Genomic DNA, 25,563 nt, shown 5'->3' with positions numbered 1-25,563 from the left:
ATAGTTCCTAAAATGTTATCCCATTGTCTAATAACACCTACTGGCTATTCGTTAACAAAAAAGCACTACAGAATGGAAAATAAAAACATTTTGGGGGGATATGTTGATAATACATTATTTATTATAATGAAAATGATAATTCCTTTAATAAAAAGAGTGCAAATATTTTATAGATAATATTGCACTGCCACAGACAGATTTTACTGTGTGGGAGATGCTACTTATGTACACACGACGGGCACAGGCCAAGTGGACTCTACTGTTAATAGATCCCAGCCTAGCCAATCATTAGGATTTGGACCTCTTAAGACTGGGGATAATTTCGAGGTTAGGTAAAGTTGAGGATTATTAGAACTGGAACCCATATAACCAGACACCCAGTGAAGAGCTTAACACTAAATACCCTTCCGTAGAATAGCTCAATATGGCAGCCTTCTTACATCACTAAATGTAACTGTTAGTGCCTTGAAATTTTTTTATCAGCATTCTCAAGAACTTTCATCTTATGAAAATTTGATTCTAAAAATTACAGAACACACAAGGATATACATGGTATATACTTCTCAAATTTGCTCTCCGTCTAAAAACGCCTTCAAAATAATTACTTAAAACTAGCTTTGAAAACGCCTATTATAAACTGGTTCCCTGATGTCAACTATTATCCACAGACAAAACGACGGGACAGAATTTGTTTCTACCACAATACTTGCCCGTGTCCAGTGTGGTTTTTAAATTACAACTTCTCTTTAATTGGTTAGATAATCAAGCATTCGAATGGCGTCGTTCCATTTGAGGGTAACTGTTGTCTCTACAAGGGATGAGTTTCTGCGGACAATCGCAGTTTCCGAGTTGAGATTACAAAACGGTGTGTGTGAGGGGTACACGAGAGATTAGCGTGACAGGGAGAGCGAGTTGGTTTTCTAATAGCATTACGTGAAGCCTCAAGATCATCGATACTATTGTATTATCACCTTGCTCTCAGAAAATCCTCAAAGAATCCACGCAGACAGATGATTTAGAGGTATTTATAGGTAACCAAGCACATAAACAGCTGTGAATATGGAATGTTTATAAAACGTACGGTATAAGAAAGTACTCCTGTGCAGGAGCAGGGTAGGGGCTACAGTTCTTGACCACCTGTTAACTTGGACGACACGAACCAACCAAACGTAAACAAACCCAACTTAACCTTGGGACTTAAGGTCAAGGTAGGCTGGTTTGTGTCGTCTCCTTTCATAAATGGTTTAACACTGTAGCCTCTGTCCTTGCTAAATATTTTGCCATCAAACTAAACACTCTTAGGAGAATAATATCACTGGAGATGATCATGTAAACACGATGGCCTTGTTAGTACAGTCACAATCTCCTTTAATAATAAACTACATAGACACAGACTAAGTCCCACATTCTCAGAGATTTGTATTATATCTCACCTAAAATGATGAGAGAATGCATATAATGTCTCGGTTAAGATATGATGAGGGTCAGAATGGCACCAAAATTGGCCAAAGATTACAGTAACTTGGTCTCTTATTATTAGTTATGGAAAAATAATATTGTAAGAATCTGAGAATCTGGAACTACACGGTAATTCTCTTCTTAGTTGAGCTTTACGATAGCATCCATGAGGACCTGTATGTCGCAGTTAATCTCCCTCACCAGCGAATGTATCTGTGGCTTCGAGTTGAGGATCTCCACGGACTGAGTGTAAGGGTTGTACCGCACCGAGAATGGTCTTGGGATGGTGGCGGCGAATTGTCTGTTCGGGAGGATCATAAAAGGATTAGGGGAGTTAATCATGAAAACGTTAGGGTTTCTTTATAAAACCCACAATACATTTATTATATGATTATATAATAGGTAAACTACATGTATTGCTCATTCTCAATCGAGCAGCAGTCACACACAGTGATAATCAAAGGTAAAACATGAATCGGCTGTCAGATTTGACATCCTCTATTTGGGAATCGTCCAAGTGGGATGTAACCCTTTCTTGTGAATAATGAAAGTCCATTTCTTTCAGAGAGAAAATGGGAAAACTATCAGACATGAAAGAGAGAGAGTGTATTGAAAGTGATAAGATGCACATATTGCTACTTTCATCCTGTTGATCTTTCACTCCAAGCACCCTCTATCCCTTCTCCACTGCCTTTCTTTCCCCCAACCTGTTATCCAAGTGTCACTTTGATGTGTGTGATAAAATATATATTATATGATAATTTGTTGAATAAATATTATAAAAAAATCCCAAACTATAGACATCAGCAACTTCTAGATGTGGATGTTGTTGTGAAAATGTTGTGGATGTTCAGCAGATGAAGATGTGGATGTGACATTCATCTCTACTTCATACTGAATCAATAACAAGAAACAACTAAAAGTGGTACTCACATCATCTTCTGTTTAGCATCTTCAAAGCTCTGGGCAACGTAGTAGACCGGTTGGTACTCGGTGATGGGGTACTTCTGCAGGCTCGTCTTGGCGGGGTCGAAGGGTAGCAGCTCTGGCTTGTCTGTGAGGCAGTACTCGAGCTCACCGAAGGACGACAGCAGACCCGCACCAAACGCTTTGTTCTCTCCGTTTTGTTGACAGATTCCATATTCGACAGTGAACCAATAACACTGTGGAATATGAAGAATATATAATAAAAATTAATTATACAGGAGTGGATGTACAAACTTACTCTCCAGCCCAAATTTCATTTAATCTTTAATCCAATCTTAAATTGCTGGATTCCTCAGGATAGTAAGATACACGTAAAATAATACGTAATCAAAATACCAATTGTTGTACTATGATTAGATGTTAGAAAACTCATTGATGAACCTAGTGTGTGTCGCGGGGTCAACTCACCGTGGCAAGTTTTTCAATAAACTCGTCAGGAGCTCCGAGAGACGCCAGACCGATTTCCTGTGAGAACTGGGCAAAGGCAGGGTCAGCTAGGAGTGGTGCATGACCAAGCAGTTCGTGGCAGATGTCAGGCTCAGGAGTGTAGAGCGGTTTGCTGGAGTGACGGATGTACTGCGTCGAATGGAAAACCCTGAACGCTAACCCGGCTAAGAAGTCTCGAGATGACAGTAGACCAGCCACTGGGCGCAGCGTAAACCCAGTGCAATCTACGGGTTAAATTATTGTAAGTTTTTCTTCTTCTTTTTAGTAAAGCCAGTATAGTCTGGGAGTTTATTTTGAGTTCATATGAAATAATTCAGCAGAATCTTAATTTATTCTGACTGATAGTCAGGCAGCTAGTCCACTGAACCACGATGGGCTAAAAGCTACACCGCCTTACTAACTTGTGAAGGCTTGAGCCACAAGTTAGTTGTTAATGTGGACTAGTTGTCTCACTACCAGCCATGGTTACCTCGGTTCAAATTTGGAACCTGGAGGAGTAAACTGTTTACATTGATTTACTTGAACGTCGTACTGTATATATAATATATTACAGGTTCTGATATATGAACAATAAAATTACTGCATTATGTATCAGTAAACGATACTTCGAGAAATTCTATACCTCGCCGATTGAAAACAAAATTATTTCACAGGAAATACTTAAGTTTTACGTGGTAGATATTTAAAAAACCACGACCATACCCCTCCGACCCTTTTTATTGATTCTAATATCATTTAAGATTAATGCCGTTATTACTAGTGTATTCGTCTCTAGTTTGTATCCCTTATTTTCTGTATATTTGTGGTAAACCTGTCTGTTCAATATTTACCTTTGAGGAAGTTAGACACGTCTTGAAGCTGAGGGATATTGTCTTCTCGATATCCACAGTTTTCTATAAGCAGTGGGAAGACCATGTTGTGTTCCTTGCAGGCATGTGTCTTGTACAGCTTGGTCAGGTTACGGAACACGACTCCCCAAGTCTCCTTTTCCTCGGCCGTGTACTCCACTCGGGGGATTTCTTGGAAACTGAAAAACAATTATCAGGAATTTTTAGTGTATTCGAATTAACAGTTTTTAAGATTTAAAATAACCTAAATTAACAGGGAGGGGCACAAGTATAGCTCCAACGAAAGTTGTATGAAATATTCAACAGATAAACGTCTGCAAAGTTGACTAAACACCGAGTGTAAACTATGATATTTACAACCACTGCTGCAAAGTTTTGTTAACTTGCGCCAGTTATTATTCCCTCTACAATTAAGCAAAAAAAAAAGATGTAAATAACCAGTGGCAGCCCCTATAGGGCTGCAGCCAAAGACTATATAAGAAAGACGGAAAGTGTCTACCTTTATCGATAAAAAAAAACCGAGAGCCTTTTAGCTTCGATCAGCACCATCTGTTGATCCCGCGGCCAACTATACAGTGTATGCTCTGTGGCTTACATGGTTTTCGCCTTGCTTTCCCGCCTTTCTTATATAGTCTTTGGCTGCAGCCCGACAAAACTATCAGACGTACGATACATCTACTTCTATACCAGAATGAAAAAAACAAAACAAAATTTTGTTATATAAAATTATTCAGTCAGAATGTTGTCTTAATTTTATACTGATACTATTTTCATAAGAATAATACACCTAAACTTATATGACAATCATAGCAAGTTAGCAACTGTACGTTCTTTTTACGCATTTAGCACTCGTGCTGCACTGAAATTTGGGCTGTAATATCAGCAGTTCAGAGACTAGTCTGATACGTGCAAAGCAGATGTATAGCAGCACTTTAACTTAACAGTGGACAGAAAATGCTCAGGAGATAAATCAGCTGCTGCAAAAGAAGTCTGTGATGTAATCGTGATGCAATGTAAAGAAAGATTTAGTTTTGTTAATCATTTGGAAGTAAGGGCTTCTTCTGGTAAACAACTTTCCAAAGTATGCTGGTAATTTTCCCAGTAATGAGCTTGAGAAAGCAGTTGAACCTTATCCCGTGCTTGAAAAAGACAAACTGAAAACTGAACTTTTTGTGCTCTATACAAGAGAAGATTTATGTAAATCAGAAAGTCTCTTAGATTTGTGAGAAATTATTAATGAAAGCTATCTACAGTGAACATTCTCAAAACTATAAAGTTTATCAAGGTAATGATAACACCAATGACGACTGAGGCAGAAAGGTGCTTTTCATCACTGAAAAAAATCGAAACTTTCTTGTGGAATACCATGGTGAATCACATTATCTGCTTTAGCAATGATATCTATTGAAAATAAAATGATCACAGAAATAAAGAACTTTAATGAAAAGGTTTATTTTCAAGTAATGCGCAGCTGGGCCCTACAGTATTCACGCCATCATCAACTCACAAACTAGACCCTAAGGTAAATAATATAATTTTTTTTTGTGTGGCAAATTTAAAAAAAAATGCTATCCCCCCTCCCCCCCTTCTGCAATTTATCATGAGCCGCCACTGTAAATAACAACAGGATACAAAACGAACAATTCTACAGCAACAAACACTAGTGCTTGACTCACTGCTTGTAGTGGTAAGCAATGTCAGCGAAGTACTTCCTCCTGTCGCGGTAGACAGCGTCGGTGAAGCCAGGGTGGTCAGCGTCCAGCTCTGATCCGTAAGACAAGATCTGGTTGGCGAAACGGTCCAGGTCGGCGATCTTACGGGGGAACCATGGAACAGTGTCTGGGGGAGGGGAGATGTCAGTCAGTTTCACTTCATGAATTGCCAGTTCAGAAAAAAAAAACAAGGAATGATAGTCACAAGTGCGACTTTATTACAGGTACAGTTTTTGATACTAACGCTGATACTAATTTAAGTACAGAATTGGTAGAGGTACTGATATAATTACAGATTATCTCTTTCTGTACTGGGAAGGATCATACCTTTGTTATCGAGGTGATTCCTGGAAATGACCTGGAAGTAGGAGCAACGGGCCCTCATCTGTTCCATGGCGGCCCCGACATCGCCTGAGGCAGTGTCGCACTCCACCATGAATTCGTACTTGGCCTCACGCCTCGAGGGTCGAGACTCGATATGCAGCAGATTAACATTGTTGGCCTGGGAAAGAACACCACAATGAGATATTTTCTCCTCGAGTGTCATTAATTTCTTGAAGATAGTTGCCTTTTTTAAGATTTTTTTTTAATTTTCATGACAAGATTGAATATCGTTCTTCGATTCCATCATTGGTCGTCACTAGAAATTTCTAAATGTCAAATGCTTCTCATGCGTATAACTAATAAAGCCTAAATGTTCTTTAATGAGTTTCGTCTTAGGATGGTCTCCAGGTTGAGGAAGTATACTGAAGGCAATTGTATAATCTTGTGTTGTTACTTTCACATATTCTATTACGAATTCCCACAAGTTCCTGTTTAAGAATTTTGCTTTAAAAAAATGCTCAGAGTACTGACCTGAAAGATCTTGAGCGCGTTGGCGAGGGCTCCGACCTCCTCACTCATGGAGAAGATGAGGGTTGTGCTCTGGGCCTCCTCCTCCCCCTCAATGATGTACTGGCCTCCCTCCATCCGTGTAGGCTGGAGATAAAACACGACGATAAGGTGCAAGCTCTTGTGAACAGCATCAGAATCAGGAAGTTAAATCGGATTTAACAGTAGAAGTACAGTCAAATACTAAAGTCCGTTCGCCTCTCCTCATGAACCACGAACCTCAAGATTCAGACTCGTGAATCCGAAGCATTTATGGACAGAATAATGCAGCGCTGTCTATATTGCTTCGGGTTCACTAGTCTGAATCTTGAGGTTCGTGGTGAGAGGCGAACGGGACTTTCGTTGTTGACTGTACACTTTACAATCCCTTCTTGGTACAGGTATAGTCGGGGTCAAAAGTTTGCTCCCTCCCAAAATGAAGCAATATCGACCTCAAGTGAGATAAAACAGCACACCCGCACCAGATAACAGTCAGGGTAAATAAAGTTCGGAGACTCCTTCCCGTGATTCAGTTTCAACACGAAGAGCGAACTTTTGTCCGCGACTGTACCTGTCACTCGCCATTGCAGTTGCGTTAAAATAGACAAGCTGACTGTCACTTATTACTCCTCCTAAAGTCCTGTAGATCTGTTGATTGGCCTCTACCCCAACACTTGTTTACATAGATTAACTGAACTATCACCCACCAATGTCGCCAGGTTATATCGATCAGTTAACTGGCGCCCACAAAATGCTATTGTATTTAACCAGACTAGCCGGCCAAAAATTGCCATTATTACCTAATCTTTGCGGTCAGTTTCGTTTATAGTTGCGCGAGAGAATAAATGAAAGGTTCTGAAACGCGACACATTGGCAAGGGCACTGAGAGTTATTGGGAATGGATATGTTTTTCTCATCTTTTCCAGATACTTACGTTGATTTTAGATTGGACTTATTGGACTAGTTAAACCATCTTGTTATTTTAGTTTAGAGTAATAATATTAATTCAGTAATAATGTTTGTCGACAACCACATACTCCAATTCCAATATTATTATTAAAATTATTTTTTTTATTACTACCGCAACTTGTTAACGCCAGATTAACTTACAAAGACATTGAATCAAGATCAAACACACACACCTGTCACCTGTGTATTATAACTAAAGAGACAACTTACTAGAATATCAGAGTTCACACTGTAGACGCTGATGATGACGGATAACGAGCAAGACTGACACCGAGCACTTCCCGCCACCTTATATATGTACGAGGCCTGCAACCACACCGCTCGCAACCCTTCGTCACGACTTGCTATACGGCCGTGAAATCGTGTTTCAGTTATGTTTTTGTTTTACGAACGCAACAAACTTATAATCCCATTTGTATAGCGAGTAATATTTTGTTTCTTACTTCATTTGTTTACTTTGATGAGATGAAATATGGCGATATTATAGAAGAAAAAACCAATAATTAGGAAAACAATGGTAGTTCGGAGAATGTTACGTCATCCATGGACTAGCTCAAGGTGAATTTCTAGTAATACAACGGCTTCCTTACGTCAGACTACCCGGGCTTGGGCTTGCCTCAGGTACTTTAAATTAACTACTAAAGTCTGTTCGCTTCTCCTGAACCACGAACATCTGCGTGAGATAAGTTTTCTTCCTCTAGTCTACACACACACACACACGCATGCGCGTTCCTAAATGAGTGCCCTACCATCTTTGCCCACCTGAAAACACCCCTTAAGGCCATGTTGGCTCTCTCTCTCTCGTAAAAGAAGTAACCTATAAATAATTATTGGTGACTGGACGAGTTGAACCATAATTTAACCTGACTCACTTAACCACTAAGACTGGGGTCACTTCTAATATCCCCTGTCCTAAGAGGAACGTGGTCTTGTTAGGCCTTAATCCAAATGGTTAGGTTAGCGTTAGGTTGAATGAGAACCAAGGAGACTGGGGCCTATTTAGAATAAAAAAAATATTTAATGTATGAACTTATGATTCATATTTATTTATTAAGGCGTTTGTTTATATTTTCATATCACCACTTAAGGAAATAATTACCGTACATACTTACTAAGAATCCATCTTTGGGTTTGTTTTTAATGTTGGTGAATGACAAGATGCCACTCTGACCTTTCTAATTTTGGAGGAAATTTCTCGCAGACTCCGGAGGTTTATGCCGCAAGAAGGGAAAATTTTGTTGTTACTCACGAGATATTGATGTAATGCTCCTTCCCGGAAAACTTACTTAAGTCTCAGGTTATCAAGGTGTGCTAGGTCCCAAGCCTTAGGATGTCCCAAGGTGTTCCAGGTCCCAAAGTGTTTTAGGTTCCACGGTGTCCCAAGGACACCGATGACCCTGAGTAGACGTTACACTATGGTATTATAAGTCCTCGGGCGTCCCAGGCATTTTTATTCAGGTTTATATAATACAACATTTATATATAAGTCGATCAGGGAAAATTACCCTAATTCTCCCTAAACTATGAGTAGATATAATCTTCTGCTTTACCTTTTCCACCTATTTTACGCATCTTGCTTTTTTTAACATGCATTTTATTACATTTTATAACAAGAGTCGCAGTTACAGTCCGAAGAAGCTCTTGACCTCTTCAGGTGACGGACGAGAGGTAGCAAACATCCTTCTCCTTCATCTGTCCACAGAATTGTCTCTCAAATAGTCACTACTTGTGTTTAATAATAACTTCTCGCTGTCTCTCACCTGTTTTCTTCTCCTTTCATAAATATAGACCAATTATAAGTCACTACACCAACAAGATTTTCGTCCTCTATCGTGTATGTAACTCACTAAATTCTGCCCTAGCCTGGAACCTTGAGCACATACTGCCATAACATGGAAGCCTTGAAGCTTTTGCCTTAAGGTTAAGCGACAGAAATAACCAATACTTTACACTCGGAGGATATGACATAGTTCATTACTGTCAACCCATTAATAATACGTACTGTATCTGCAAGAACGTAGAGGTGTATAAAGCGTCTAACTTCCAGCTCAAAATAATGATGACTTTTTAATGATAAGTTTGTCATTGATTTAAAGTTATCGAAACCAACGATCAAAATTATTTTGTTTTTGATGTGACATGGCAACTTTCCTCACCTTGAGTTGCCAAGGTTGGGAAACTTGTGTGCTGGTAGGGAGGGAGAGAGAGAGAGAGAGAGAGAGAGAGAGAGAGAGAGAGAGAGAGAGAGAGAGAGAGAGAGAGAATTGGATTGAATTGAAACAGTTTATTTAGTCAGAAAAACACAGATACAGAGTGGATAATAATAACAATATTAACATGGCTGAGCCAGTTGAGAACCTGAGCTCTCCTGTAGGCACCTGATATATACTATACATTTATGTCAAGGAAGTGTTATGTAACATTTAGAAGAGAGAGAGAGAAAGGGAGAGAGAGAATAATAATACATTGGTCATGAAGAGTTGCATCATCCCTATATCTGTCTGCATGTGTGTCTGTTTGTCTCTCTTTACATCTTATTATCTCTATATTATCTGTCTACCCATAAATCTCTTACATCTGAATTATGATAATTACGATGCTTTTTACCACATTCATTCGCGAGAGAACTTGCGACGTAACGGACTGAAGCGTCAGTTAAAATAGAATGAAAATTGCAATGAAATTCTTTTTAATTACATACATTTTCTTATTCTCAGTAACAGGGAAGAATAACTTAAGACTGAATGAAGGTACAGGTCTTATCTTAGGTCCAAAGAGAGACGAAATTTTAGTTTGACTCCATCGCTTCCAACCAATCTTATTTCCATTGTCAGCGAGAAAAAATATTAGAAATATTAGTTCAAATACAGAGCCAAGTATGAAGTAAGGTGCAGTAATTTCCACAACCTTAACTTAACTTACATAGGAAGAATTTGTATCTGTCAGTCACTATGTTTACGTCTCACCCACGAGAGGAGGCGGACCAAAACAACATGTAGGTGTGCTAGCATACTCTTATTAACATCACTCAACGTCATAAACACAGTAGAGAAAGTGGATTTTAACACCCACATAAACCCACAGCATGAAGGGTCAAGAAGGGTTGTTTATGTTATAGTTCATGCTTATGAAATGACTCGACTGTCAACGAACGAACCACTGTCATTCCTCGGACGGTATCTAACGAGACATTCCATAATATATTGTGTGGTAAACGATATCTTCAATTAATGGGCGTAAATTTAACCATATATGTGTGTACTCGTATGTATGTATGTATGTACAGTAATTCTATGAGATATAAAAAAATTATGACATTTGGAGTTTAATTGGAGTTTTTATGTTGTACGGTTGATAGAGCAGTTTTGTTCTAAGTTTCAATTCCAGTGTCGTATTTGTCCTAGTTTTTTCTAGTTCAGTATCTGCTCACACCGGAAACTTGAAGTAAAGAAACGGAAACGTGTGTGTGTGTGTGTGTTAGGGAATTCCAGAACTCTTGTCCTATTGTGACATATGGCGCTTATACAAGGTTAAGTGTAAAGTCCAACTGAACATGTATGTATGTATGTATGTATGTATGTATGTATGTATGTATATGCTGTAGTGGTGTGAGTGGGGTAGCGGTGTGGTGGAGTGGTGTCTGAGCGGTGTGGTGTCTGTGGTGAGGTGGAGTGGTGTGAGTAGGGTAGTGGTGTGGTGGAGTGGTTAGTGTGATGTGGTGGAGTGGTGTGAGTGGTGTGTGTGGTGTGGTGGAGTGGTGCGTGTGTGTGTGGAGTAGTGTGAGTGGTTTGTGTGATAAAGTGGAGTGGTGTGAGTGGTGTGTGTGGTGTGGTGGAGGGTGTGTGTGTGTGAGGGTGGAGTGGGGTAGGATATGGTGGAGTGGTGTGTGGTGTGGTGGAGTGTGAGTGGGGTAGCGATATGGTGGAGTGGTGTGTGTGGTGTGGGTGAATAGGTTAGCGATGTGGTGATGTGTGTGTGTGGTGTGGTGGTGTGTGTGGTGTGGTGAAGTGGTGAGTGGGTGATATGGTGGAGTGGTGTGGTGGAGTGGGGTAGCGATATGGTGGAGTGGTGTGTGTGGTGTGGTGGAGTGGGGTAGCGATATGGTGGAGTGGTGTGCGTGTGTTGTGGTGGAGTGGTATGTGTGTGGTGTGGTGTGTGTGTGGTGTGGTGGAGTGGTGTGTGAGTGGGTGAGTGAGGATGCGGGGAGCCTGAAGTTGGACCTCCTGGCGGGTGAGAGAGAGAGAGAGAGAGAGAGAGAGAGACTAAACTAGATTCTCAAAGGGTTATATTTTATATTCTAGTCATACTGGTAATGAGAGATAGGGATAGGTGCGGTAGACTCCTAAGTTGTGCACTGTTGACACAAATAAAGGCATCATCATGTGGCTTAAGTAAGTTAGAAGGTACTGTATTTTATTTCTCTAGTTAAATGAAAACAATTATCATGCGAATGTTTCAGAATCCACGAGAAGGTTGTTTGGGTCGCTGGGAGATGAGGTCGGTGAGGTGAACCAGACCTCAGGTTTTCAGATAAAATTCCTTCCAAAAGGCTCCGGGGTAGGTGATGGTCCCTTTCGATAATAGACTTGAGGGCGACACCTAATATGAGTTATCGTCTGTAAAGCCATGGCAGTGAGTAAATATTATCATCATATACTGTTATTAAACTATTGGAGTAAACTGATCAACTCATGGCAGACAAACAGTTAGCTAACGAATCCATTTGGAAACATCTAACATTAATTGGCGAAATAACAAACCTGTTAATTAAATAAACATAGCCAGTAACCTTCACATCCCTGCTGCTCGTACGATCCACACCCCCCGAAGCCTGACGCTGTGATTCGTCGGGGATCTGGGTGTGTCGTTCTCTTGACCAATGGGAGGAGAGATTGCTCAAAGGATTCATCCAACCCCCATGAACCTCTTGTATTCGCTACCTCGTTGGCCATAGGCTTAAGATAAATATTCTAAAAGTCAACTAAACGAAGGCTAATAAACATTAGTTAGCGCCAAATTTCTCCAAGTGAAATATAGTATTAACATTTTCTTATAAAAGGCTAAAACCAAAATAATGGGGATGAGAAAGATTGTATTGTTAATTACACAGTTTTTATGATAATAACGAGATCCGTCATTAGATGAAGTCACGGAAGTTTATTGTGCCTAAAAACTTTTAAGATATGTCCAAGAATCCGGAAGCTGGTGATGAGAGAACACATTTCCCTTAAAGGGACACCATGCAGTATATCTAACGATTTAAAATGACCACAAAATTATCTTGAACTCTACTGTAATTAGCTGTGTCGTCTTGTTAACATGACTACTCTGTCGCGTCCTCAGCCATGACTTGTGGGAGCTATTGTAAAGAACGCATCATGGCCGTCGCTTATAATGTAATACTGTAATAAGGAACCTGTGCGTGTAGTACTTTCTTATGTGAGATAGCGAAGCCTTTCTTAAATTACTGAACCGGAATAATTTTTTGCGCGAATGGACGGGAGGACAGACAAACTCTAGATGCTTCCCGCTGCCTTATATCATGACGGGACATCATCACAATAACAAACAATTGGATGGCTACAATAGCTCACGTGAAGCTAAAAGCGCTGATAAAGACAAGTATCGGTGCTCTAAACTTGACGGTGGAACAGCAGAAGAGTTTAATTAAGTGCTCTCAGATTGAGGTAGCAACTAAAGGAGCGTATGAATGACCTACCTTGTCATGCATCTTGGAAGACTTCACCTCCTCCTCGGACACACACTGCTTCTTCATACTCGGTCCTTCCATCTCCGGCACTACTACCTCTGTTACCTAGTGTTCTGTCCTTGGGGCTCTGACAGCAAGTAGTGCAAGCGAGGAAGTACTAAAACCAGTAGCAAAAGCGAGGAAGTACTAAAACCAGTAGCAAAAGCGAGGATATACAGTAGTACTGGAGGCGGGTGGTGAGGGAGGTAAGGGCAGGTGGGTTAGGGCCGTCCGTCGCGAGCAAGACGTGGAGGTGTAGTACCAGTGAAGCTGCGGGTAACTTCAAACCCAGGTCCTGGCCAAACACGGACCTTGACGCCACACTACCACAACCCCCCCCCCCTCTCTCCCTTCTCCATCACCACCACAACCAGTTCTCTACCTCGCTTGGCCTAAGGGGACACAACAATCGAGATGCCAACCAACAGTATTAGTGCCATTTGGTCGTAGGAGCGAAATTCATGGATGTTCACTCATGATACCGTTGTTGAGGCTGGGCATACACACACCCAACTTCTACGAAACCTTCATATGTTTCACTAGTATCGCTCACACGGCAGCTGTTTATGTGAATCCAGTTCATTGCAAAATCTGTTTTGACATTATTTGAGAAGTCCTGATTTAACAAATCTGGTTTTGACGTCTGTGCAGGTCCCTAACATGTGTCAGGTGTTTATACCTGGACAGTGTATAATCAGTGTAGCGCCTCCAGTCAACAGCGGGACCATAATAAACACAAGAACATACCCCTCAACCAATCAGGAACGAGTACAAGCCAAGCCAAAGGTGATCATTTGTCGAGTAAGGTGAAGCGCAGAAGCGTTTACAGCGCCCAACAGGAAAGCATGCTAAGTTCATGCTTGCCTTATGTGTTGGGAGATATGATAGAAGTATTTAAGTGGGTGAAAGGAATCAATAAAGGGGATATAGATAAAGTTCTTATAATATCCGAGCAGGATAGGACTCGTAGCAACGGATTTAAGTTGGATAAGTTTAGGTTTAGGAGGGAGAGAGGAAGGAACTGGTTCACAAATAGGGTGGTGGAAGAGTGGAACAAGCTTAGCAACTTTGTAGTAAGTGCTGGAACGCTGGTAAGTTTTAAAAAGAGGCTAGATAGATTCATGGATGATAGAGAGTGGTATTAACTCTCGACAGGAGCTGCCATGCACAGGCCAACCGGCCTATTGCAGACTCCTTATTTTCTTATGTTCTATGTTCTTATGTCTCACGAGTTAAGGGCGTAGAAGCCTGAAGAGTCAAGGGCGTAGAAGCCTGAAGAGTCAATGGTTTATGTTTAAGCAAGTTATTGCAAACTCCAACAACTTGACCCTGAATATGAATTCGCAACTTTCGATTTACAGCAGGTACCTACTTTGCTGCTAGGTGAACAGGGACCAAGGGGACCCTTGACATCTTGCTTGCGAGGCAAGAACGGTACCGCTCTACCACCAGCGCCCCCCTGTCGAGTACCTTATCACTTAATCCATTGACGATATGATCAAGGAGCAGCAGAGGTCATCGGATGACGCGGATATGAATTTTGGTAACAGGGAAAAAGAAATGATGTGTTTGCAAAGCGAAGGGATGAGTCCTTCCTACCTTGTATTATTCATGCTGGAGTGTTCTGACCATAGGGGGAGACACCTCCAGGGGTCTCTGCGGAGATATATACCCCAGCCTTAGGCCAGGGGAGGGGCATAAGAGGGAGTGGAGGCAGAACTCTGTACTTTTCTCCCTCCTGGTCCACACTTCCTCACTCCTCCCCAGTCCACACTCCTCTCCCCACTCCCCTTGTGTTACGTATGCACATACAGGCCATGTTACATAAGTATACACATCCTGAAGTGTGAAAAAAGCGTGTAGTTTACGAGGCAGATAAAAAAACATGGAAGATTTGTAATTTAAATATGATTTACCGTATAAGTCACTATCGTCAGCCGCTAGTGATCCTAAGAACTCACCTGACCGTGGAAAAACATTGAATATTGATATGATATTTTTTTCCAGTATCTGGGGACAAGAGAACGCACCTATTAGTATAATTCTAATTCTGTTTTGGCCAACAGCTATTTGCGGCAACTGAAGAGAACCAACTGGAATATTTCCGTATTTGTGCTAGTAAGATAAGAGCCTCATGGCATAACCACTCGGTCACCACTCTTTTAAAATTTCCCTCTAATAAGGTGAAATACAGTAGTAGTTGTCGGGCAGTAGTTTGGAAGTTCCTGCAGGGTAGGAGTAACTTTGAAGAGATCATTAATTTTCAAGGGTGATTGAGGCTGTGTGTGTGTGTGTGTAGAGAGAGAGAAAGAGAGGGAGAGAGAATCTCATAATTAATCTAAGCAGCATGTTGAAAGTGTCCCCGGTCAAGACCAAAATGCAGGCGTTACAGTATGTGTGTCAGAGCAGCAGGAGGTAAAGACGTGCTTACCTGCAGCCAAGCTAATTGTTTTAATTTGTGCCACATCAACTGCCTGGTGATGAAAGGTCGTCTTTCACTTTGCTGACGTTGCAGAACTTCGCACGGACATACTACTGTAGCTCTCTCACAGTACTGCAAGTCAAACAGTTCGATACTTTGATGCACGAACCTAAAATAGAGTGGAAGGAGGAAGACCCCTGGAGCGAGACTTATCAGATAACGCAAGGGTTAAATCTTGAACATAGTGTGGATTACATTCACATCACCAGCCTCAGTCAGTCGCTTTTAAATCAACAGACTTTTGGCTATTTTTTTCCTTTATAAATTATGTCACAAAAGGTCACCTGCTGCTGAAGGTTACAGTGTAACTAATCAAAACAACAAACAGGTCGCAAGAGAAACCTCTTCTCTCAGCACTAATCGTCGAGCACACAAGGGGTCAGATATTATGTCATGCAACACCTCTCAATGATGTACTGTTGGTGAGTTGAACCCGGTCAGTAGTTTCGACTTGCGGGTGGCACCAGGACCAAGTTAGGAACCTTAACACAGATAACCTTCAGAAACAAAGCTGATATTATAGTATGCATAAAACATTCCCGGGTGAGACTTAGGCCAACGGCAACTACTAGGCCCTGATTACTCTCCTTGGGAACGTAGCTGCACTGATCTCCATAATAAGCCTCTGCACCCAACAGTGCGGCCATGTTGACTTCCCAGAACAACTATAACGATCCTCTCTTGACCTCAATATCACACACCTGTCAAACTAGTCGGTACCTGAGGCCCTAATGTTTTACAATTGATTCTCTTAGTGGAGATAGTCTACTAACCCCTTGTGTACAGGGTAACCTCTGAGCTGAATAAAATCGTCTGACGTAAACCAAATAAAATCTTAAAAGTGGCGTCCCCATAGTGAACAGGTTAAGGAGCGCAGCATAATGAGGACCTTATAAACATACCGTTGTGGTGGAGAGCAGACTAAGAGAGATTGATAAAATAAACGCACAAAAGGACTTGCCACCCAACTTCAGTAGCAGTCCTGAAGACATTAACTCACGCACTTGACGAGCGCACTGCTGCACCTGTAACATATTTATTTCCCTTACCGGCAGCAAATCGTTTAATCACAAGACCAACTCTGACTTGGATACCGCTACCAACATGCTGCCTTAAGAGAAACCATCCAAGTTAAATAACAGACACCGTCAATCATATCAGCGTCTCAATAACACGGTAGTCGAGGCGAAAACCCAATGGCTATATTGGTTCCTAGTAATGGTGGTGGTGGTGTGGGTTAAACAAGAACCTATACAAGGTCTTCCCAGAGACCAAGTTGTCCCTCTCTTAGCCTATAAAAATGGATCATCTGTCTCTAGCAACAAAGAAAATGCAGAGTATGACGGTGAGAGAGAGAACACAAAGACCCTCACGCTTACTTAGTATTCATGAGACTAGCATACAAAGGTTCATGGTCACTTTTGACACTAACAAAGCCGTGGGGTGAGGTGGACTAAGCACGCACCATATTTGGTAGTGCTTACAAGGACGTAGTGCAGCACTTGTCAACAATATTCAGAAACTGTATATCGGAAAGTGTATAGGAACATCGTAAACACTAAAATAAAATAAAAGTAAAACGTTTCCCACTAAATTGCTATTTATACCTGATTAAGGTTTTTATGAGGTTCTTTTTGAGGACAGGAAAAAAATACATCTTGAGGAATACAGTTCTATCACAACGTCGGTATGGGTTCACAAAGGGAATAGAACGACCGCCTGTTTATTAATAAGGAAACTCATGTATTAACTATGGACACTGGGACCTGTCATGCACAATAATACTTGCTGCCATACATAAAGAGTTTTAATATTGAAGAAAATCTGTTTTCCCCTTTCCAGAGCCATTTGGAGAAGATACAGGCTCTCTTGAGGTGAATGAAGCTGACTCACATGACCGCCTCCATGGTAACGTCGTGGCATACTAAGAACATAAGAATGGAGGAAACTGCAGCGGGCCTATTGGCTCATACTGGGCAGTCCCATTTACACCCAACCCCTATTGCTCATATATCCATCCAACCTATGTTTGCAACTATCCAGCGTATTCGAGTTAATGATAATGTTTGGTATCTTGTTCCATTCACCCACTACTCTATTTCCAAACCAATGTTTACCTATTTCGAGCCTAAATCTAAATTTGTCTAATTTAAAACCATTGTTACGAGTTCGCTCCTGGTTGGATAGTTTGAGTACCTTTGTAATGTCACCATTGTTTAGCCCTGTCTTCCATTTATACACCTCTATCATATCGCCCCTCACTCTACGTCACTCGAGGGAATGCAAATTAAGATGCTTTAACCTGTCTCTGTACTCAAGGTTCCTATTACCCGGGATAAGTCTTGTCATTCTCATCTGAATTCTTTCCAAGGTGACCAGAATTGAACTGCGTAATCAAAGTGTGGTCTCACAAGCGCAAGATATACTTTTAGGATGACCTCGCTAGTCTTGTAAGTAACACTCCTTTGAATGAACCCAAGTACTTTATTAGCCTTGTTTCGAGCAAATACACATTGTTTACTTGGCTTAAGGTTCCTACTTATCATTACTCCTAAATCTCTCTCGCAGTCGGGTTTCTCAATAACATCGTTGTTCATCTGGTATCTGGTTTCTCTGTTTACATCTCCTAGACTAAGTACTTTACATTTGTCCACATTGAATTTCATCTGACATGACCGTCTCCATGGCAACATAGTGGTACATTAAGAGGCTCATGGCCGTCCCCATGGTAACTTAGTGGTATATTAAGAGGCTCATGACCGTCTCCATGGTAACATAGTACGGTAGTGTGTTAGAAATCGGGAAAGCACAAGAAGAATCTCGGACGGATGACGTAACCTTCTTGGATGACACAGACAAATGAACATACAGTCTTATGCATAAAACCCCACCTACTTAAGGTTAGGTTAAATGAGATTAGGCCTTAGGACCATCGATCATATTAGCATGAAACAACTGTAGCATCATTAAGAAATTATCTCTCACGAGTAAGCACGCGCCGGTATAACCCTTGTAAGTAATATAATATCACTTTCCATTAAGTTACAAATGAATCCTGACGATTGTCCTTCTCAAATATTAAGAAATTATCTCGCAAGAGTAAGCACGCGCCGGTATAACCCTTGTAAATAATATAATATCACTTTCCATTAAGTTACAAATGAATCCTGACGATTGTCCTTCTCAAATATTAAGAAATTATCTCGCAAGAGTAAGCACGCGCCGGTATAACCCTTGTAAATAATATAATATCACTTTCCATTAAGTTACAAATGAATCCTGACGATTGTCCTTCTCAAATATTCCCTGATGTGGGTTTTTGTCTTTCTCCAGAACTGAGACTGTGGGAATGAATTAGTTACGGTAGAGACTGACTGCAAGTTTTATGGTGTGCTAGCAGTTAGATGTATTCCAGGAGGTAAATGAGGCTTGCAATGTAGATGCGATCTCAACTTCTCACTGAACGTTGGGTTGTTAACGTGAACCGTCAGTTTCGAATATTATAAAGTACAATATAATGCTCGTTATATTGCAAAGGACCTTACTGGAAATAAACTGTACACCTGTACAGTCTAGATTCTTTGTTTGTGCACTTGTACAGTCTAGGTGCATTGTTTGTACACCTGCACAGTCTAGATACATTGTTTGTACACCTGCACAGTCTAGATACATTGTTTGTACACCTGCACAGTCTAGGTGCATTGTTTGTACACCTGCACAGTCTAGATACATTGTTTGTACACCTGCACAGTCTAGATACATTGTTTGTACACCTGCACAGTCTAGATACATTGTTTGTACACCTGCACAGTCTAGATACATATTGAATCTTTGTAAATTATTTTGACGATTTTACAGAAGAATTATATATTTATCTCTATCAATTGGGGGGGGGGGGATTCAACTTAAGAGTGTTTGAGGATTGGAATAACTTTTACATAAAACTTATTAATTTTTGTTTTCAATATCAAAACTAATCTACGCAGCAGCAGTTCATGGGTACGGGTGGCAGCAATACAGTACACGAGGAAGGCTCGCTCACCTGGTGGTATTCTACGTCCATGATGGTTGTGTTGGTGGCTGGAGGTAACACACACAGGTGTTCACGACGAGGCTTGCTGAGCTTCTAACGCTGACCATACCAATCAACTTATTTTACGTCTCTGCTTCGCCCCCCCCCCTCTCCTCCACAAGACAGTGTTCCGCCTCTAGGTTTACTAAACATCAGGAAGAACCACATTCCCTTCACCTTATGTTGGATTCTTCGACCTTATATCATATTATTCCACGAGTCTTATTGCGTAGATATCAGTGGTGACCTTGCTTCGTCACCATTTTGGGAGTGAACAAATAGATTTCTACCTGTTGTGTCATAGTGGTGATGCTTGACGTTGTGTGCTTGGCGATCGGGTGCTTCAAGCGCTTTACACTCAGTTAATAAAGTAAGACCAGCGTCAGGCAGGTACATCGATCATAACACTACACTAGGGTACAGTTTTCATTGATATTCGTCCCGGTTTAGTTTACCCAGAGCAGTTATTTATGAAGACCAAGAACCGCTGATTGCTAGGCTAGATAGCACCAGGTAAAGTTTATTACGCACTTTCAAACAGACGCACATATTTATTCAGCTCTGTGTTAAACTTCTGCTGAAATCAAACTGAACTTACTTTAGTATTTATTTCAACTAGCATCCATGTTCCTGTACCTATTAATAAACACAGCTTTAATCATCAGTCTATTAAAAAAAGTCAGACCCTATTTCAGGTATTCTCATTCTACAGCGCCATATGTTTTGAGCTACAATACTGCAACATAGTATTCAGGAAAACTCGTAATATTCGTATAATACTTGAAAAACAAAAAAAATAAATTTAGCCTTGTTATGTGTTGTGCGCTATAGGTGTAGACCAATGAGCACGAAGGACAAAACCAAGCCCACAGTGTGACGACCAATCAGCGTGCAGGGTGAGGCCAAGCCCCTCCTGCGTCGACATCTTCCTTCAGGGGCAACATGACAAGACAATCCCTCACACAATAAAGTTAAATCAGAGATACGACAAAAGAAAATAATACTGAAACTATGATTAACCCTCTCTAACTACCCGACACAATCACCTTAGTCCAACTTCCCAATACTGTACTCACTAATAGAATGTGTCTGGTATGGGAAGCCGTAAATAATAATATTAAGCGATAAGTGACGGTCAGAAAGCTTAGGGGCCGAAGCTTCAAAAGGCAAGAGATATGGCCCGGGATCCCAAACCCGATGTGTTGTGAGTAGGGAACAAAATTTATTGTATAGGACCTTGAGGACGCGGGTGATGGGATAGTTATAATGCAGGCATCTTGATGACATTACTGGGTACAGGGTACTTTCACCACCTCCATCCACATGGGTTATTATCTACGAATCCAGGAAAAAAAAGTCACAAGGAAAAAAGTCACAGAAAAAAAGGCGCGGAAAACCTAACCTAACCTAACCTACGTGCAATGCCATCATATAGATATTGTGTTGTCAATGTGTACAAGTCATATGACTTTTTTCCGTTGATCTTGTTGCAAAGTTTCACAGACGGCCTTGTTCACAGACGGAAAGACGTTTTAGATTCAGATTCACAAAGTTTGTTAAGAAATGTCAGTACCAATATAGACTTAGGATAAAGCGCGAGCACAGGAATTTTCACAAGTATGTGGTGACTGTTATGGGGCTGGCTACCTTAACTTAAAGATATACATGCGTCGAAAGGTTTCTTTATCTCAATTATTAACATGACGTTCTCAATGTTGTTTGAGAGGGACAGTAAGAGAATGTTCGGGAGGTGTTTGTGGCACGTAGCCTCACCATTCTGACCATAACAGGCGACGATTCCATCATCATTCATACCCACAAACAACTTTCAAGCATGAATGTACATCCAAGTAACTGGGTTAAGGTTATTTTGCTGATGGGCAATTATTATAAGAATAATTTAGCCATTTATGTACAGTACACCAGGGGCCATTATATGACGTAACATGAGTTATTGGTAACAATAATCATTGCAGTGGGACGTGTTTCTCCTCTGTTTTATTACTCTTAAAACAAGCAGTAAAACCCAAGTTATAACGAACGATGAGATCGACGTTCATCACATATATTGAATATATTTTTAAACCAACCCTAACCATCAAGATTAGATTCCATTTGGATGTGTGATTAGAACCCGTCATGATTGGAACCCATTAACATTGTGGATAGTCGGCGTTAAAATCGGCGTGTCAGTGTTAAAAATTGGTGTGTCAGTGTTAAAAATCGGCGTGTCAGTGTTAAAAATCGGCGTGTCAGGGTAAAAACACAAATAGTACGTTATGAACGGTTTGGTAAAAAGTCAGGAGTCAAAATCGTACGTCAGGAATCTTACCAATATAGTCGAATTTACCCCATATTTGTTTATTGTCTAGACTCTAGACAATAAACAAATAACAGGAGATACCTCTAGACTCAAGAGGCATCTCCTGTTATTTATGAAGGAGACACATGCGTGGTGTACGTGTGTGGGGGGTGGGGGTGAGGGAGAGGTTGAATGGGTGTGTCTGTTGAGGGGGAGCTTAGGTAAGGGGAGGGAAGGTGGGTGTGTTGGGGTGGGTGGGTGTGTTTGTGTGAGAGGGACTGCTTATGTGCGTGTTAATGAACCCATTGGAATTAGTGAAAAAATTCTGACCTCTAGCTGGTGAGAATGACGGACCGTGTTTGTGTGAAAGCTGAAAGGTCGAGCTGTTGTGTGTGTGGTTCAGTGATGGTGATGCTGGGCCTATGATGACGGTGATGGTGGTGTTCTCGAAGCTGATGATGACAATAGTGTTTGTGATGGTGATGATGTTAATATTGGTGATGGTGTTTGTCTTGGCACTGACGATGGTGTTGGTGATGGTGTGAGAAGTAATGTTTTTTGGTGTTAATAGTGTTTGTGATAGTGGTGGTGATGGTGGCTCTGATATTGTTGGTGATGCTGATGATGGTGTTGGTGATAGTGGTGGTGTTGCGCATAAACCTTGACGAACAGATAACCAGTGTAAACCAGTACGGGCTGCCTGACTTGTGCTTTCTTTGCTGCCTCTCTGTAAGGATTCGTCTTAATATTATCATCGGAAACTTCTTGCTGGTAGAGTCCAATTTTAACATCACAATATATTTACGTGTCCTTTAAGATGTCTTGGGCTGCGATATCACTAGTTAGATCACCAAGTTTGGACTAAATTTTACGTTGGTTGCATATCGCCGCTAAACCACAACAGTTTCGGCTCACAACCAGTATACCTTTTTATAGATACAGTGTCTACGGTAGTTATTATTTTCTTTGTTGGTGGTGGAATTGGTAGCAGCTGTTAGAAGAAATTCACCCAAAGATTACAGATTACAGACTGCCCCGGAGGGGGCTAGTTTATTGGGCACCCCCTTACATCCTGTGCAAGGTGAAGCGCAGAAGCGTTTACAGTGCCCAACTGGGAAGCATGCGGAGTTCATGCTTGCCTTTATGACTCATGCATTAAGGGCGTAAAAGGCCTGAAGGGTCATGGGTTTTGTCAGCAAGTTACATAAAGTGACAATGATGAGTGTGTGGGGGAAAATTCCCGGTACAATTTATCTGTTTATGGCAAAGTGTGGCAGGTCACTAATAATGTCAAGTGCCAGGCCTGTCACTAGGAGGAGGAGGAGGGAAGAGGTGCCATCCCTGTAGGAAGAGGTCATAGGGCAAATGAGGATGTGGTGAAAGAGGGTGTGAGAGTCTGTTGACCACAAAGATTACAAACAGTGCGGCCAGGCTCAGGGTTGCCAATGTACTAGACGTGGCGAAGTACAGTGGGGGTGGAGGTGATATGGTGTGGTGGGACAGGTACAGTAGGGGTGGAGGGAGGCACATAGGCAATTGACAACATTGAGGGACACACCTTTTAGTGTTATTGTGATGGTGTGTTCGTCGACATGTCGGTGGGGTACAGGTAGCCGGGGGTGGTGTCCTCAGGTCCAGGTAGCCCTGGTGGAAACAGCTCAGACACGGGTGCGGCTTGCGGTGGGTGGTGGACAGGTTGAGGCACCAAGTGTTGCGAGGATGGGGCAGGACTTCGCTCGGGGGCAGCAGGACACACCAGGGCAGGCCCGGTAGGCACTACACCAGTAGTGAAGGCCGCCGGCGGTGGAGTAGGCCGTGAGCAGGGGGGCTCACAGGGGGACCAACAGCTTGTGTCAAACCAGCAGAGAGGAGTGACTGGGTGGTAACAGAGGGCAGAGTTAGGTGAGTACGACGCATGGTGGACAAGGTCACACACGCAAAAAGTGGTACTTCAGCGCGTTCATACACCATCAACACACACACACTTACTTCCTGGTGATCTTACCATAATATTTGGCTTTAATATACAGTATATATCAAGACTGTTTACATGAATCTTGTTGTGTTTGTATTGAACTTCCCTAATAAGGAGATCCCTCATAGATCAGGACCGAGGGCCGTTAATTATATGTCAGTGCTCTGCAAAAATGAACTACTGGGAGTGAAGAAAACCTTAAAAACATAGATCATAAGTGACGTAATAAACTGGATGATCAATATATCACGTTAGTAAGTTGACCAAGGTAGTCAAAACTGTGCACTGTACTCGAGGGTTGCTAACTCACACCTGGTAGGCCTTTTTCAGACATTAACACGTGAGGAAATAGCCACAGGGATCCAGGGTTGCTAACTCACACCTGGAGGACCCTTTTCAGACATTAACACGTGAGGAAGTAGCCACAGACACCCAAGATTTTAAAGGGTAAATATCTGATGAGCCGATTAGTACGAAGAGGATAGAAGTAAACAATAATAAAAATGTTACCCACAAAATATTTTCTTTTACTTGGTATAAGAGAATACGTAATTTATTTTGGGGTAACTACCTAAAACAATTTACAACTGACACAAGTTTGTACCATTATTGACATAATTTAATGCTACAATTTATTCCATAATTACCGCTCTCGTTTAACCAAATTAGTTAGAGTATAGACTGGAGCTCATTAATATATAGATTAAAATGGTATTCCTTACCTCTAGAAAAGACTTTTTATGGCTTTCAAGAAGTGCAGTTTGCTGCATCTTAGTTTTTCTGACCTCCTGGATCTCCATAACTTTCAACACCTGCCCACATCTCCTTACACTTTCTCACACCTCCCCACACTTTTTCATACCTTTCCACACCTCACCAGTGGCGTTTCTAGCCTTCGGAAAATGGGGGAGCCACTTTGGGGCCAAGGTAAATGTTGGGGGGCAAAACCAAACCTGTGTACAACTTGCAAGATGCAGTTTTTGGCATTATTACACCAATTTGATTGACAAATGTGAAGTGACGTCTCTCATGACGCCAGCCTAAAATAATCAGCATATGGCGGTATAATGGCAACGCTCTTATTCCACAAATCATGATTCATTGGAGCAATGACATAACTGATGGACTGTACTGATTTACCTTTTACTGTACAGCTCAGCTCAATTACAGCCACTTGAACTGAATGATTGAGATTGACTGATTGTAATATTACTCCTACAGTTAAGAATTACTCACATGTTCTCTCTAAACATACCTCACTTAGCAAGTAAAAAACCCACAATGGCACTGTGGCAGACGAAATATTTCTCCTGGGTAGTTTCGGCGACAAATTTGACAATTACTGTCAGTCTGTCACCCTCCTCAGTGGAAATACAGAGTGGTAATGTTCATCACCGACAAGGCAGTTTGTTTATATACACCGTGATGTGACCCCCACCCCGCATATCTGCACCCTCCCAATTCCTGCCCTCCGGGCCTCACCTCACCTCACCTCAGTGATCTCACCTCACCTCACCCATGCCTGCATCTGGCGTACGGCGCGCCCATTGCCTGAGTCACTTGACTCACTTCCTGGTTTTGGGAATGTTTTTGGAATTACAATTTTGAGAATAAAAAGTGGGAAACCAGGGCCAGCCAAAATCTGGGGGGAATCCCTGCTGCCCATACCTGTCCACCTTCTCATCTGTACAC

The 25,563-nt window shown here is 41.5% G+C and overlaps 1 protein-coding gene across 2 annotated transcripts; it reads right to left on the bottom strand.

The window, feature by feature from the left end:
* Window positions 1–99: 99 nt before the first annotated feature.
* On the bottom strand, window positions 100–19,672 carry LOC121868518 (protein henna-like). Of its 2 annotated transcripts, none has more exons than XM_042369190.1 (8): window positions 19,565–19,672; window positions 6,308–6,430; window positions 5,780–5,954; window positions 5,417–5,579; window positions 3,723–3,919; window positions 2,854–3,116; window positions 2,392–2,621; window positions 100–1,759 (listed from the first exon to the last, which is right to left on the bottom strand). In XM_042369190.1, the coding sequence occupies exons 1-8, from the start codon at window positions 19,583–19,585 to the stop codon at window positions 1,600–1,602; spliced, it is 1,332 nt and encodes a 443-aa protein (XP_042225124.1). In that variant the 5' UTR covers window positions 19,586–19,672; the 3' UTR covers window positions 100–1,599. The 2 variants fall into 2 exon arrangements, with proteins under 2 accessions (XP_042225124.1, XP_042225123.1); XM_042369189.1 differs by lacking the exon at window positions 19,565–19,672 and adding an exon at window positions 13,011–13,307.
* Between the last annotated feature and the right edge of the window lie 5,891 nt (window positions 19,673–25,563).

This window comes from Homarus americanus, unplaced genomic scaffold (assembly GCF_018991925.1).
Source record: "Homarus americanus isolate GMGI-L3 unplaced genomic scaffold, GMGI_Hamer_2.0 scaffold59495, whole genome shotgun sequence".
Lineage (NCBI taxonomy): Eukaryota > Metazoa > Arthropoda > Malacostraca > Decapoda > Nephropidae > Homarus > Homarus americanus.
Note: the sequence above shows the minus strand (reverse complement) of the source record. Positions and strands in the feature narration are given on the sequence as shown.

What these genes read in the sequence shown, in the direction of transcription:
- LOC121868518 (XM_042369189.1), bottom strand. Translation starts at nt 13,082, where the DNA reads ATGGAAGGACCGAGTATGAAGAAGCAGTGTGTGTCCGAGGAGGAGGTG. An exon ending in ACGCGCTCAAGATCTTTCAG is followed by an intron (nt 5,955 to 6,307) that starts GTCAGTACTCTG and finishes GTTCTTTCCCAG; the next exon opens with GCCAACAATGTTAATCTGCT. An exon ending in ATTGCTTACCACTACAAGCA is followed by an intron (nt 3,920 to 5,416) that starts GTGAGTCAAGCA and finishes ATTGTTTTTCAG; the next exon opens with TTTCCAAGAAATCCCCCGAG.